We start from the raw sequence: 15,092 nt of genomic DNA, 5'->3' as shown, positions 1-15,092 counted from the left end.
GAGAGCAGAGTCCTTCCTTTTTAAGAAACAGGGCCTTGCAAAGTTACCGAGGCTGTTCTCAAATTCTTGGGCTCTTATGCTCCTGCCTCAGTTTCCCAAGTAGCTGAGACTATAGGTCCACATTTCCACACCTGGAGAAGAGCAGGATTCTTGAAACAGAGACATCCAGAAGGCACGCCCTTCTGGATTTGACACGGCCTAGGATGTGACGAGGGCAGATGGATAGAGGGAGGGAGCCAATAAACCAAGAGGCAGGCTGTCGCCTGGCTACGGGGTCATTAAGAAGCAGACAGGACTAAAGGCTTATACTCTAAGGGGAACGGTAGGGAGAGAGGTCTGTACCTGACTGGCATAATCTAATACCACACACTTTGAGGACAGAAGAAAGAAAAAAAACAGCGAGGAGCAAGCAGGACACCTACCCCACCTCAGATTGAGAGGCACTTGGATGTGGGAGGAAAACATCCTTCACTGGACATGTCTACAGAGGAAGCGGGGTCCCCAGGGCACAGCCAGGTGTCAGAACCAGACGGTACCTGAAGGAAAGAAGCAAAATATCCTTCAGGAAAGGAAAACTGTGTCCTGGCACCAAACATAAGTCTACATCAAGACAAAGGTAAGATTTCAGGTTTGTACGTGGTCACACGAATTTATATTTAAATGCAAACGCTGGAACTACTGAAAGTACAGAAAAGAACAGATGGTAATCATGTCTCTAGCCTTACACCAAAATAAACTGGGATAAAGGTTTAAAGAATAGCATGGGGGCTGGACCCTTGGCTCAAACTTCAAGGTTCAGATGCTCAGAGAAGCCTGGGCTTCCTTCCACTCACTGAGATCCTCAAGAAGGAACTGGTAGGGGCCACCTTGCCTAGGTTAAGTAATAAGAAAGCAGTGGAACCAGCCTTCAGAGAGCTACAGGCCTGGAAGAAGACCAGAGGCCAGAGGCCCTTCTGTCAGGCATCTCTGGGCTGACAGAGTCTCTCCACACTGTTGATACAGAGGCCTGTTTGCCTCTTACCATTTATTCGAGGCATTCGACTATCCATCGATCCCACCCTTTGGCCTTAGTGGGCAAGCCAAACACTGGCTCATCCATCCTGCTGCTCTGGTGAGCACAGATGTTAACTACTGGAGGGGCGAGGATCTGAGACCTCACAGATGATCACTCATGACAACAAAAACCATGATTTTGAAGTTAGAAAAATCAACACATGAATTAAGGGAGATGATGTCTGTTATTCTTGGAACTTAGAAGAACAACTCAAATGGAGAGGTCAAATATGAAGAGATGGAAACACATGGGAAGGATGAATGACTTGGAGGATGGAGCCAGGAAGCTAATGATCTCCTGGGAACTTCAGAGGTCACAAACAAAGAGTTTAAAGTTAAGTTCACAAGACAGCCAACACGATGATATTAAATAATGGAAGAAGGAGTGTGTAGCTGGGGGAACAATAGTAATTATTATAAAATAGTACCAATTTGATATGCCAGAATAACTTTAAATACTACTGCCATAACAACTAATGCAACCTGTGCATTTTCTAGCAATTAATAACTGCTTTATTAATGCTAATTCACTTAGTCCTGATAAGAACCTATTATAACCATCATGGCAGAGACATTCTAAGGAGAGTCTCTCCTCTCACTCCTGAGAAAATGGACCCCAGGAAATTTCCCGTGGAACCTTATGCTGGGAGAAAGAAAAGCCAGAGGAATTTGTCTCTGAAAGATTTCACAAAGTTCTAACAGTTGTTAGATCACTGTGCAAGAGAGATGGGAGCTGAGAAAATGGTGACGGATGATGGGCAGGACAACACCTGGACCAGGACTGGATATGCATATCAGCCCTTGATATAAATCTAAATACTTGTCAGGACCTCAGAGATGCACTTGTAGGTGGTAGGTCACTGGACGTTTTGTTAGCTTCTTTCCTAATGTGGCCTCATTGAATACACCTTTTTTGCTATTCATGATCACTTGCTTTTTTTTTAATTAAAAATTATTTTATTTCATGTGTGTGAGCGTTTTACCTGCATGTATGCCTGTGTACTGTGTGTGCCTGAGGAAGCCAGAAGAGATTCGGATGCCTGGGAACTGGAGTTACAGATGGCTGTGATCCAACATGTGGGTGCTGGGCACTGAATCCCAGTCCTCTGCAAGAGCAGCCACTGCTTTTAGCCACTGAAGCATTTGCAAGCATCCATTTGGCCTACTGAGGACAGGCAGCTAAGCCTAGCCCTCAGGGCTGCAAGGCCCAGGCTCTGACCCTAACGACTACTTAACAGTCCGAGAAGTTATTTTCATCTTGCAAACAAGCAACTGAGGCACAGTTGTTAAATACTGTCCCCGAAAGTCCTTGGCCAGTAAACGCTGGACACAGAACTGAACCAGCAGGCAGATTCAGAAATTCTGGGCTTGAATGGACACACACCCAGGCACACACAACAAGAGGACACATGTAAGGAGAATCTGCCAATACTCCAGAGCTTTAGGGGTGAAAAGAAAACCCTGAGGAGTCTCCTAGCAGAAAGAACCAGGAAAACCCACAGCGCACGGCAGCTCATCTGCAGCACCAGACCCTAAAAGAGCATCACGGGGCCGAAAGGGGAGAAGAACTCCAGACCAAATCCTTCTCACAGCTGAGACAGTATGCCAGGAAGAATGAGAGCTGTCTGAGCAGGGAGGATTCGGACGGTGTCCCAGTCAAACACAACAGGAGAGGCGAAGGTTATGAAAAGACCTGAACCACGTCATCGCCTCAGGTGGGGAAGGGAAAGAGAACAAACAAGATAAGGAGCAACACATCCCAGAGGGGTCTTTGCAGCTGCGTCCAAATGTGTCAGGACAAGTGTGCTCTGGCATTACGGATGGGCAGGAGGGCCACGGAAGAGCCAACTCAGAGGAGTTGTGTACTGTGTGTGCAGTACGTGCAGAAGCAATGTTGAGGGAAGCTGTGACACACGGAAAGTCATTCAGCTCAGCCTTGTGGCTGGGGGCTGGGAGCGGAAGTCAGGACAGCTGCAGAGGTCTCGAGGCAGAGAAGGGAAGAGAAAGCCCTCGTGACCCAGGAGGCGCAGCTGGGAAGAAGCAGTGGTGGTGTGATCAGTTCTGAGTGGGGGAAGCAACCCGATTTAGAAAAATCAGTAAGTAAAATCCCTAAAATCCCCCCAGTCACACTAGGGGGCAGTTCACAGGTGAACAGTGAGAAGCCACAACAGACAGGAAGAGAAGACGGGACGTGGAAGAGGAGGACAGGAAGTGGATCTGCCATGCCTCTTCCTGGATGTTTTCAATGAAAGAGACAGGGACAGAAAAGACCAAAACCAGGTGTAACGCTGGGTGTGCTGTGCTGGTAGTCAACTGAAAACAGAGAGGCTGACACAGAAGCACTGTCACGAGTTCAAGACCAGCCTCGGCTCCAAAGGGTCCTCAGGACTGCCTGGGAGAAACAGAGGCAAAACAGCAAAACAAAAATTTGAACTTGAAGATAAAAAGAAAGGTGTGGAATGATCCATAAGATGCGAGACTTGGGGAAACCCTGGCTAAGCTGGCTAACCCAGATGAAGAGGGCTTTCACAGGGAAAAGGCAGCCTTTGCAATGGAATCACAAAGAAGAAATGTCAATGCAAATACAGGAACACAGGGAAGTTTCGGGATAGCTTTTAGACTCTAACAAAAAGCAGAGATCATAAAAAACATTTTCAATTTGAAAACACAGTTTTCTTATTGTCAGTGGAACATTTACAGACTGATGAGGATTTTTTTTTTTTTAAATGATGTAGGTTCTTTAGGCCACATTTGGGGATTATGACTCACAATATTAGAAATAATAAAATGCAACTCACTTTGGCCTCAGCCCTTTCAGTTAAAATGCTTAAAGAAGTTCAATACAGAAAATCAAAAAGAAACAAAACAAAACAAAAAGTAGAAACTGTAACAGCTTTTAGGTCAAATTGCAGCTACAAAAAAACCCCAAAAAATAGAGGGGAGAAAGGAAAAACAGCAAGGAAACCCCAGACCGGAAGTAAGCAGGGTGCCCACCCGCAGGAAGGACCTTGCTGTGGTTGAGAGGGACACAGGCATCTTGCTGACCTTAATTTCCGCAACAGATGCCATGGCCCACGCTATGGTCGACCGCAGCCCAGCTGTCTGGATGTAAGTTCTGCTGGCCAAAGGAACTCTGTGAGAAAGAGACCAGGTAGGTATCAAATATTACACATGCTAAAGAACGGGATACAGAACACAGATGTTTGGTCTGTATCTGAGAAGTACTTGAACATATCAATCTGATATATTCTTTTTTTTTTTTTTTTTTTTTTTTTTTTTTGAGACAGGGTTTCTCTGTGTAGCTTTGTGCCTCTCCTGGAACTCACTTGGTAGCCCAGGCTGGCCTCGAACTCACAGAGATCTGCGCCTGCCTCTGCCTCCCGAGTGCTGGGATTAAAGGCGTGTGCCACCACCGCCCGGCAATCTGATATATTCTTGACCTAGAGGATATTTTAACCTCATTATTAAATATCCTCTCCATTGGGCCTTTGTTTAATCAGCCAGTGTGGTATTAAAGAATAACACATTTTCTGGACAACTGAAATTTAAACTCTCCTATGCTCAAGTTACAAAAATGTAATCACACACGAAGGAACCTCTTACTTAGCACTTCCCTGTCTTTACACAGAACAGCTGGCGTCATCAAGAGGACAGGGCTTTGGGATCTGGATGCAATGTGGGAAATTCAGTCTCTTCTGTAAGCTTGGTTTCTGCTGATCTGCATCCTTCTCGGAAGACACAATGAGGCAGGAGCATACAAATGAGTCTCGGCTCTCATTCTTAACTGCAGCACAGGCCACCCACACCCATCCCTCATCCTAGCTACCATGTTCCTACATCCAACAGACTTCAAAGTAGTTCTAATCCTGACAGACTATTATGTATCATTTCTACCATCCGTTCTCTCCCTCCCTCCCTCTCCCCCACCCTCTCTCTCTGTGTATGTAGGTCAGAAGCCAACGTGGGGTATTGCTCCTCAGAGGCTGTCCTATTTAGAGACATTTGATTACACTGTGTAAAGATGTGTCACTGTGATTGGTTTAATAAAAAGCTAAATGGCCAATAGTTAGAAGGAGGTTAGGTGGGACTTCAGGGGACAGAGAAGACTCTGGGAAGAAGGGTGGAGAAGCCAGCCACAGGGAGAGGAAACGGGAGGTGCAAGATGGAGGAAGTAACACCACGTGATAGAATGTAGATTAATATAAATGAGTTAATTTAAGTTACAACAACTAGTCAGGAACAAGCCTAAGCTATACACCGAGCTTTCAAAATTAATAAGAAGTCTTCATGTCATTATTTGGGAGCTGACTAGTGGGACAGAAAAAGACTCATTACACTGTCCACCTTGTTTCTTAAACAGGGCCTCTCACTGGGACCTGAGGCTTGCTGATTAGGCTTGCATTGCTGAACAATGCTGAACAATGAGTGCAGGGGGTCTCGGGTTACAAACGTATGCCACCATATCTGGCTTTTTATGGGGTTCTGCAGATGAAGTCAAGTCCTCGTGAGGGTATAGCAAGCATTTTACACACTCAGCTGCCTCCCCAACTTCCATTTCTACCTTCCCAGTGCAACTTGCAAGGGGCATCTTGGAAAGTTCAATGAGGATTTAGAGCTATAGTTTGTGGGTAAGATAAAGAAGTTAGGATTTCAGGATTTGTGCTGGTGTTTTGAGGTAGATTTACTTTAAAAACAGTGAGAGGGATGTCACACAAAGCCACAGTGTTTTCTATATGCTTCCAAAAAACTTTCAATGCAATTCCAGGCTTTGAATTCTTTTATCATTTTTTTTCTCATCTTTATCTGGCTTTCAATTATTCTGTTTGTTTGTATCTACCATAAGTTTTTTAATTTCTTAGAACCAGGTGATGTATTGCTTTCCAGGGAGACACTGTAACTGCGTACTTCTTGTTATGGTAAGGTGGTTCTATGTGTTAAAACCATGTGAATTGGCCTTTTAATTGAAGCCTTTTCAGAAACTAACAGTCCACATTATAAATAGTATCATATTCATAGCTTTGAATTCCAAGCTGTAAACTGCTGGTAGCTAGACTATAAAATATTTTGATCAATGAATTTTGCTCCTACAGAGTAAGCTTGGCAATTATCTTGCTATGAAACACATCAATTTATACTATAGATAGCAATGAGGAGACCCTGTGTGGAAAATGGTCCTCAGCTGAGAAGTTTACAAAATCTTCTTCCAAGGAGCAGGGATTTACACAGGACCACTGACAAAATCTGACAATACCACCCAATGCAAATGTGTTCTTACTGTGCTAAACCCAGGCATCGTGACCTGCCCTGACTCCAACAAATGGACCATTCAAAGCAGCATGGAGCAGCTCAGGGGGAAGCAGAGTTCGAATTCGTGAGAAAAACAGTGATCTGCTTGTTTAGGGTTTGTTTCAAATCAGATTTCAGTTGTTCAAATGGAAATACAGGTTTTGGTTTTTCCCATGTAGATAAATGTCTTCTTTCTCTTACACAGCATCCTCCATCAAGACAAGGATGTGGTGGTTAGCATCATCTTAATGCCTAGGAGGCGGCCCTCCAGGCACACCTGGGATGGATTGTCGAGATTTAGGTTAGTTAGCCTCTGGAATGTCTGGGAGGACTTGCTTTCATTACATGAATTGAGGTGGAAAGACCCATCGTCACTGTGGACACAACTCTTCCCTGAGTAGGGAATCCTGGGCTGTAGAAAATGCAGAGGACAAGCTAGGCACTATGTGCATTGATACATCGCTCTCTGCTCTTGGTTGTGGGTGAAATGTGATTTCTCTGCCACGGTAGACTGCAATCTGCAATTGGGAACCAAAGAATCTCTCTCTCCCTTAAGTTGCTCTTGTCAGAGGATTTAATTACAGCGACAGAAATTTTGTTACGCCTGTCAGGAAGATCTCCCCCTTCTCTTGTCCACTGAGGAGGCCTTACTTAACCCGTCACACCTCCTTTCTTTTTTTTCTTCCACATTTTCCATCCCTTTCCCCCCTCCCTCTCCTTCCCTGCCTCCCTTTCTTCCTCTCCTTTTCTTCCTTCCTTTTGACAGGGTCTTGCCATGTAGTCTAGGCTGTTCTAGAACTCACCATGTACCCAGAGTGTTTTAGAAGGTAAGTGTGTGCTACCATGCCCAGCTTTGTCCATCTGCCATCTATTAGTTAACTCTTTCCTAACTGGTCAGTCATCATCATGTGCCCTTCTACTCCCAGACTGGATTCCTGGAACTTGACCATCTTACTCAGACACACAGTTGTTTCACTTCAAACTAACTGAATTGATTCCTGTTATCCTAGTCAGTGTTCCTCCCTTTCCTCACTAGTTGCTGAACATTTCAAAAATAAAAGTTGAAATGTATTCAGCACACTCTGAATCCTAAAAACAGCACCAAGAATTGTCATAGAGCCTGGCTCATTTAACCCCAGTCACAAAACTATTTTGCTGGTTTGAATGAGAATGGCTCCCATAGGCTCATATATAGGAATACTTGGTCCACAGACAGTGGAACTGCTTGGGAAGGATTGAGAGGTGTGGCCTTGTTGGAGGAGGTATGCCACTGGGGGTAGGCGTTGAGGTTTCAAAGGCCCATGCCAGACCCAGTCTCTCTCTGCCTCCAACTTGTGGATAACATGTAAGTTCTCAGCTACTGCTCCAGCACCATGCCTGCCTGCCTACTGCCATGCTCCCCACCATGATGGTAATGAACTCTTACCCTCTAGAACTGTAAGCACCCAATAAACCTTTTCTTCTCTAGGTTGCCTTGGTCACAGTGTCTTATCACACCAATAGATAACCAAGACAGCTATATCTTCTGAATTTTACAGTAGAGAGGTGATAACATGACCATGTGGTGTAGATACAGTTAATACCCTTGGGACTTCAAACTATGCTTCAAAAGATCCAAACAGTTCTTGTCTTTAATGAAAGCAAGCCCTTTAGAAACTACTAAGATATGCATTTGGATGTGGCCCTCAGACATCTTGGCTACCTTATGCTGTTTCATAATTTTCCACTTTCTTCCATGTGACCATGGGTTACCATATTGTTCCTTTTGTTCACACTCTCGCAAATCATTATTTTCAGTCAAGAGACACCTTTGAGACCACTTACTTCACTGTGGCAGTCCATTCAACTTACCACAGGATGTCAATTGTAACCTTATTTACACTGTGCATTCCAGTTCTGAATCTTAATTTTCAAGTACATATGTGTTTTTAAACTTTCAGCTTATTACTAATTATTATTTGAAATGCAATATGCATGACTTCTTGTGTTTCTACAGCAAGAAAAATTGGAATAATAAAATTTCATGACTTAAAAACATATATAAAGTTATACGTACTTGGCTGAATAAAAATTAAGTTTTATATATAATTGAAAATTTAAAATATTAACTTAATTGGTGGTTGGAATCTAAATATATCACTGTTGCATTTAGTACCACTAGGGTTGAGATATTCCTCTTCTAGTCAATTTCTAGACTCACCTTTTTTGGAGGAGGTAGAAGGGGTCAAAATAATGGTAACAAATTCTTTATGGGGGCTGGGAATGTAGCTCAGAAATACAACATCTGTATAGCATGTGTGTGTGTGTGAAGCTCTGGGTCTGACCCCCAGCATCGAGGTGGGGGGAGGGACTGGGAGAGGGGGAGGGGAAGTGGGAGGCAGAGCTCACTGTCTTGTCTAGCCAGCTGGAGAGCTCACCTCTGGATAAGAGCCATTATAACCACTTTATGCATTTTAAAAATGCATTCTCATTTAAGACTGAGAAAACATTAAGGCAAAGGCATAATTAACAGAAAAGGGTATCTAGTCACTATACTGTGTGAACAGGTTAGACACAGAAGACACTTTACAAATGCCATGAACATTCACATGCTTTCAAGAACCTAAGAATGACTATTTGTCTCCAAACAGTTTTCTTCCCAAAACATCTAGAAAAAGCACCTGTTGCACAGATTTCAGTAGATATGTTTTTTTTTTTTTAAAAAGAATTTGAATTTATTTAGTACTCTGCATGAGTATAAAGACACCTGAAAATGATTTTTAAAGTGAGCAAGAGCCACTCATAATGGTCTATAAAACTCCTTAGACTATGAGTAACATAATAATGGCAATTAAATCTAGAGAATTTCTGATATGCATTTAAGTAACTTTGTTTTTTTTAAAAAATTACATCTCCAAGATGCCAGTAGACATGTATAATACATGTCTTATACATGTATTATACTAGCTTATACATGGGTCTGTGAAAACTACTTAATAATAGAAATAATGATGCAGTGTTTCAAGATTCATCCTGTAATCTGTGGAAGACAGTCAAGGTCCATCCCCAAGCACAGATCCCAGAAGCTTTGCCCCTTTGCTGTATCAACACTCCATACTATGTAAATAAGTTCTTAGTTCTACAAGGACAACGTTACCTGAACAGGGGAATCCCCACCACAGAGTAAGCGTCACTCAGATGCACGAAGATCTGAAAGGACAAACAGAATCAGAACAGCCCAGGAAAGCGCCACATCAAGTTAACAACAATCTGAAGCGTTTGAGTTTATACAACCTGGATTTTAATAAGAAATGCCAAGACCTACTTGTCATGTCTGAAAAAAACAAAAAACAAAAAACAAAAAAAACAAAAAAACCCCAAAACTATAATCCTTTGTCCCTAACTAGAGGTAAACCAAATTTAGGTTCATTTCATAAAAAAAGTCTTGAGGACCAGGTGGTAGGTAAAATCCATAGTCATGTGTCCAAGAGCTTGGATCTTTCTTTGCTGCATTTCTGGACCACAGTAACTGGAGTGAGCTTTTCAGACTGGGGTAGCTAAGACTTCCTCAAGCCTGCTCTAACCCCAAGCCATGTAGGGCTGTCTACCTCAGCACACAGACAGCGCAAGACACAGGGAGCTTCCCTCAGCCAGGATGTCCTCTCTGCCACCTGCAGGCAAGTGTCTTGGTTAGGTGTCTATTGCTGTGATAAACACCAGCACCAAAAGCAACCTGGGGAGGAAGGGGTTTACTCCATCTCACAACTCTCAGGTCACATTCCATCACTGAGGGAAGTCAGGGCAAAAACTAAGGGAGGGGACCCGGAGGCAGGAGGGACACCATGGAGGAACGCTGCTTACTGGCTTGCTCCCATGCTTTGCCCAGCTTCCTGCCTTGTACAGTTCAGGACCACCCAGAGTGGCACTGTTACCCCCAGTGAGCTGGGCCTCCCCACATCAAAGATTAATTAAGAAAATGCCCCATAGACCCACCCACAGGCCACTCAATGAAGGCATTTTCACTGAGGTCTCTCTTCCCAAATAACTCCATCTGTGTCAAGCTGACAAAACCAACTAACCAACCAACCAACCGACCGACCAACCAACCAACCAACCAACCAACCAACCAACTAACCAACCCATAGCTTCTTTCCTTCCTTCTATTAGGTTCTGGATAGAATTTAATGTGTCATCATTAGCAGCCCACGTAGAATTAAAAAATGAGAGTTTCTCTTACTCATAGTCTGAGGAGTTTTACAGACCATTCTAACACGATGAACCACGTGACCCTTGGTACTTTCACCCAAAGTGTCTTTTCCCCAACTTGCTGCTAGAGATGGAACATTGAATGCGGGGCCTCACACATGCTGGGTAAGTGCTCTATGACTGAGCCACACCCCAGCCCCGAGGTCAGGTTGTCCACTAGCACCTTCACAGAGCCATTCCAATATGGGAAACTGTCATCAAGAATTGCATGAGGTGGTCCCTCCCACTTGGGGACAATTTCTCCATCAACTGAAACACCACAGATGAATTTGCCAATTGTATTGATTCTGCATTGTAGCAATATTATTTAATAGAATTCTATTTCAAATTTTAATATATATTGATCTCATTTTCAAATACCAAATGTCAAGAACAGCTTCTCCCACTATAAAACTGATTTCCTATCAGTTTTACAGGATATAATTTAAGGATCGATTCTTCATTGATTTGAATCATACATTTTACTATACATTGCTTTAACGCCAATTACGGTTTTGTACGGTTACTTTAACCCATTAGAGCTATTATAAGCTCCATGAGATGGAGGGTAAGAGCTAAACCAATGGCATTTTTGTGGGATGATTTTGACAGTGTAATGGAGCTAGGGGAGAGATGAAGTGGGGGAGACAACACCATGCCAAAAAATCTGGGGGCCAAAATATTTTGGGTACACCATTGGATTTACATCAGATACTGTGTTTAGAGGTGAAAAATATAAATAAAAGGGAAGAAATTCCAACAACTCACAAATAGTTCTGACTTATTTGGCTAGGTCTGTCCCCATACAAAGTTGGATCACATGGAATAAATTTATACATAAATTATTAAAATAATTAACTGCCTGCCAAATTCATAAGATGGTTTTCAAAATACAGGGAAGGGTAATTTTTGTTACTCCCTGAATTTACTTGTCCCAAATAAAAGATAAACATAATCCCATAAGCCCAACAAAGCCACTAGTAACAATACTACCACATTTTGTGAGTCTTTAGGTTATTACTCATTTTCTTTACATAGCAGCTATAAGAAAGAATTTCTTATAAAGATATTTGTTACGCGTGTGAAGACCATGGAGATTGCCGCTGCAATCTCACTACAAATGTTTCCTTCAGCTGTGGCCAGGTGACTCCAGTTTGGGTAAGACATTTCTGCATTATTTGGCTGCCGAACAGAAGCAGGCTGCTGGACCCATGCAGACATACTTCCTCTAACTGGAGTTGACCCAGAAAGTATGGAAAGGAGATGATCCTGCTGAATAGAAATCGAGGTGGATATTCATTACCTCTAAATGTGGATTCCTCAAGTTGGCTTTCCATCCAAACTTCCTCATGAGAGCAATTCCAACCACTCTTCCTGCCTCCTGCAAGGTGGCAAGTTATAGAAAAGGTAAGAGTACAAGGAAGAAGAAAACTTGAAAGTTTTTAAAGATAAGAGCTAGCTGTCACCTGATGGTAATTAAGTGATATTAAAATCTAACTTCTAAGACTGCCTATGCAAGACAACAGTGCTGTATTTTACTCTCTCCATTTTCAAACCCCTTAGGATTACTCTCTACTTGTGTGTAATCTCTACTCTGGCAATTTTAGGTGTGTGACGTAAGACCATGAGCTTCTTCTAATAAAGGAAATGAACCGCACTGAAAGATCACACGTTAACTAGTATCGTCCTCTATGCCTACACATGACAGATCAGTTTCACCAGACTCAACCTTTAGGGTCTGTGTGACTCTAAGTTTGGCTAAAAGATCCAGACCAATTTCGTGCTACTGACCTTTGTAAGGGCCAACCAGTAGGTCTTGGGATGGAAACCGGTGTCCGTCCACCCTCCCTAGACTACTAGGCTTCATGTGCACTGGTATTTGTGGTCTAGGTCCCAGGGACAAACCTACAAACATCACACATGCAGGGTGATCCTTAATAGACATGTGCTTATAATGAAGAAGACTCCCCAATATATATATCACAACATCAGCGTTTACAAATGCAGTGGACATCTATGAACTTTAGAAGAAGTTTAGGAGGAGAGTAAATGGCCGCCATGTGGAATGGCACAGTGTTCCTCTGGAGCCGCTGAGGCTAAGTTGAAACAGGAAATGTACTTTTAGAGACAGACAATCAACCGAAGTCAGACCTCATCCTCCGTCCGGGCTGTCTTATCTGTGCTGTAAGAGGGGTGCCTCTGGAAGGCAGGATCCCACTTGGGTGATGAGCATGCATACCTGTGCAGTGAAGGCCTTTCCGATATTCCCGCTGCAGCGACAGGAAACCCTGAAGGTCAAGTCCTCCTGGTTCTGAGTGTCAGCTGCCTTCACCATGTCGTTCTGGAGTCCTTGTTCCTGAAGCTCGTCGGCTTTGGTGAGAGCATCCCCCTGCTCCCGTGAGTCTTCAGGAAGTCTGTCCCACTGGTCTTCCCTATGGCTCTCCTCAGCCATCTGTATCTCCTCCAGTTTTAACTTCTTAGCAGTGACAATTTCATTTTCTCCCACTTTTCGCTTTAGTGGGTTAGTATCCCTCTGAGAAACTTTTTCTCCTTTTGTATCTTGTTCAAGAAGTTTTTTCCAAAGTGAAATGGCCTTCAGCCAACTTCCTGGATCATCATTTATAAGTCTCTGCATTTCATTTAGTATTTTTCCTAAATAAACAAAACCTCAGTTTATCCATCTTCAAGCTTATAGACAACTGTCTATTACATTCATCAATCTGGATTTCATGACCTTTATTTCTTTAAAATATTTTACTGAATTGCTATATGAACAAAATTTCACTTTTATTTGGAGTTTATATAATTTATCCTAAGAATGTACAGCAGAATACGTTCCATTATTTTACATTCAGAGATCTAAGAGTTATCAAACTTACAGAAATCCCATGCACTACTTCAGCAAAGCAATTTATCCTGTGATACTACACTCAGCGGATGGTGAGCTCATGCATAGACCTAGGGGATATACTGATCTTCGAGAGAACAGTGACCTTGCCCATAAACCGGAAAATACAGAGCTCAGGAACAGAGCAGCTGAACTTTAGACCCATTTCATTTTAGATCACAAAGATATTAACATGAATCTTAAGTTTCCATGAAGTCAAACTTCAGATACACAAACCACTTATAAGTTTGGGGCTGTCAGCCTGTCCAGTGACCTTTAACCTTTCCTTATAAACCAAAGACACTAAGTTGATCTGAAAATTACCACTACAGTTCCTTCAAGAGGACAGTGTATGGATGCTGGGAGGAAATGATAGTAACCCCACAAATCCTTGGGATTTGCTTTAATTTTTTTTTTCCCTTCCCAGTCTTGATTTTGGTCATTTGCAACTTTTCTTGAGATAGCTCCTTACAGATTTATGTAATTCTTTGATGTCTCATGCACACAGTAATCAGAGTGAAGGTTGAGGTGTCTGCCTTTTAAAAATGGCTTTAATCATGATCTTGAAATTATTTATATAACATAATTTTAAAGTTAGGGAGTAATTATGAAATCTCCCAAGCTGCCTTTATAAATGGGCATAAGTTTGTCAAAAAACACTTAAGATTCTAGGAGAAGAGAATTTTACTATGTAATAATTTCCAACTATATCATTTAGTTAAACTTTATAAGATGACAGTTTTTTTTTTTAACCAACTTGTGATGCAAAATTATATTCTGGTTATTATGTGTTTTAAAAAAAAATCAAATAAATACAATGGAGCATATTTATCTCTAGAAAGAAAACATGTGAACAATAAAACCCAGAAGGCAGGCAGCAGGTTCCAAAGAGAAGCGAAGGAGCTGGCTATACATATGATAATACCAGGGAACTGAACTGCTATAATCTCTGTAACTAACAATGAATGAGCCCGAGTCAGTGAAACGGAGACACACAATTGCCGGGCGGACAGCCTCGGTCACACAGCAGGTGGGTAAAGCAGTGGGCACACGCTGTACCTTTGCGGAGAGAAGGAGCCGCGATTGGAAGCTGCTTCTTAATCAACAGAAACAGTCTTTCCGCTGACTTCAACTTCTTCATCGAGCTCAGATCCGAACAGGTGGTGAAGAACACTTTTCCTGAAATATATTCAACCTAGACACAGAAAAACAGGCATCAATATGGCTAAGGGCCACTTCCTTTGTCCCTTGGATCATTTGGGGAGCATCTGTCATTTGGTAGGCTCTGCCAACATGTATTTTTCCTTTAAACACTTAACAAGCCCAAGGTCGATTTTATCATGCCCATTTTCCACATCACAAACTGACATCTAGGGTAGGCTACACAATCTGCATAAGGTCACGTGGTCAGACTCTCATGCTACCTCTTGTAAAGTACACACCCAGGTGACTGGAAAAACATAAAAGATTCAATAATTACACTGCCAGACCTCACCCACTGTTTAAAAGTAGGCAAAAGACAGGTAACATGCATAGCATAAATTAGGTGGCTAGACCAAGGTAGATGTTTATTAAATATTTCCATGTCTGAACAATAATGCAACAGACATATAAACTAAGATGTAAAACTTGTCAGACAATA

The 15,092-nt window shown here is 42.5% G+C and overlaps 1 protein-coding gene across 2 annotated transcripts in view; it reads right to left on the bottom strand.

Annotated features, from left to right (window-relative positions):
• Thumpd2 (THUMP domain containing 2) overlaps positions 1–14,641 on the bottom strand; it is a 29,279-nt gene extending 14,638 nt beyond the window's left edge. For both annotated transcript variants that reach the window (XM_059248522.1, XM_059248523.1), the window contains exons 1-5: positions 14,510–14,641; positions 12,803–13,215; positions 11,867–11,944; positions 9,476–9,528; positions 4,099–4,186 (exon numbers count right to left, since the gene is read on the bottom strand). In XM_059248522.1, the coding sequence (XP_059104505.1) occupies positions 4,099–4,186; positions 9,476–9,528; positions 11,867–11,944; positions 12,803–13,215; positions 14,510–14,591 (714 nt within the window). In that variant the 5' untranslated portion in view covers positions 14,592–14,641. The remainder of the gene's footprint in view (positions 1–4,098; positions 4,187–9,475; positions 9,529–11,866; positions 11,945–12,802; positions 13,216–14,509) is intronic.
• Between the last annotated feature and the right edge of the window lie 451 nt (positions 14,642–15,092).

The sequence above is a fragment of the Peromyscus eremicus genome, chromosome 22 (genome assembly GCF_949786415.1).
Source record: "Peromyscus eremicus chromosome 22, PerEre_H2_v1, whole genome shotgun sequence".
Taxonomy (NCBI): Eukaryota; Metazoa; Chordata; class Mammalia; order Rodentia; family Cricetidae; genus Peromyscus; species Peromyscus eremicus.
Note: the sequence above shows the minus strand (reverse complement) of the source record. Positions and strands in the feature narration are given on the sequence as shown.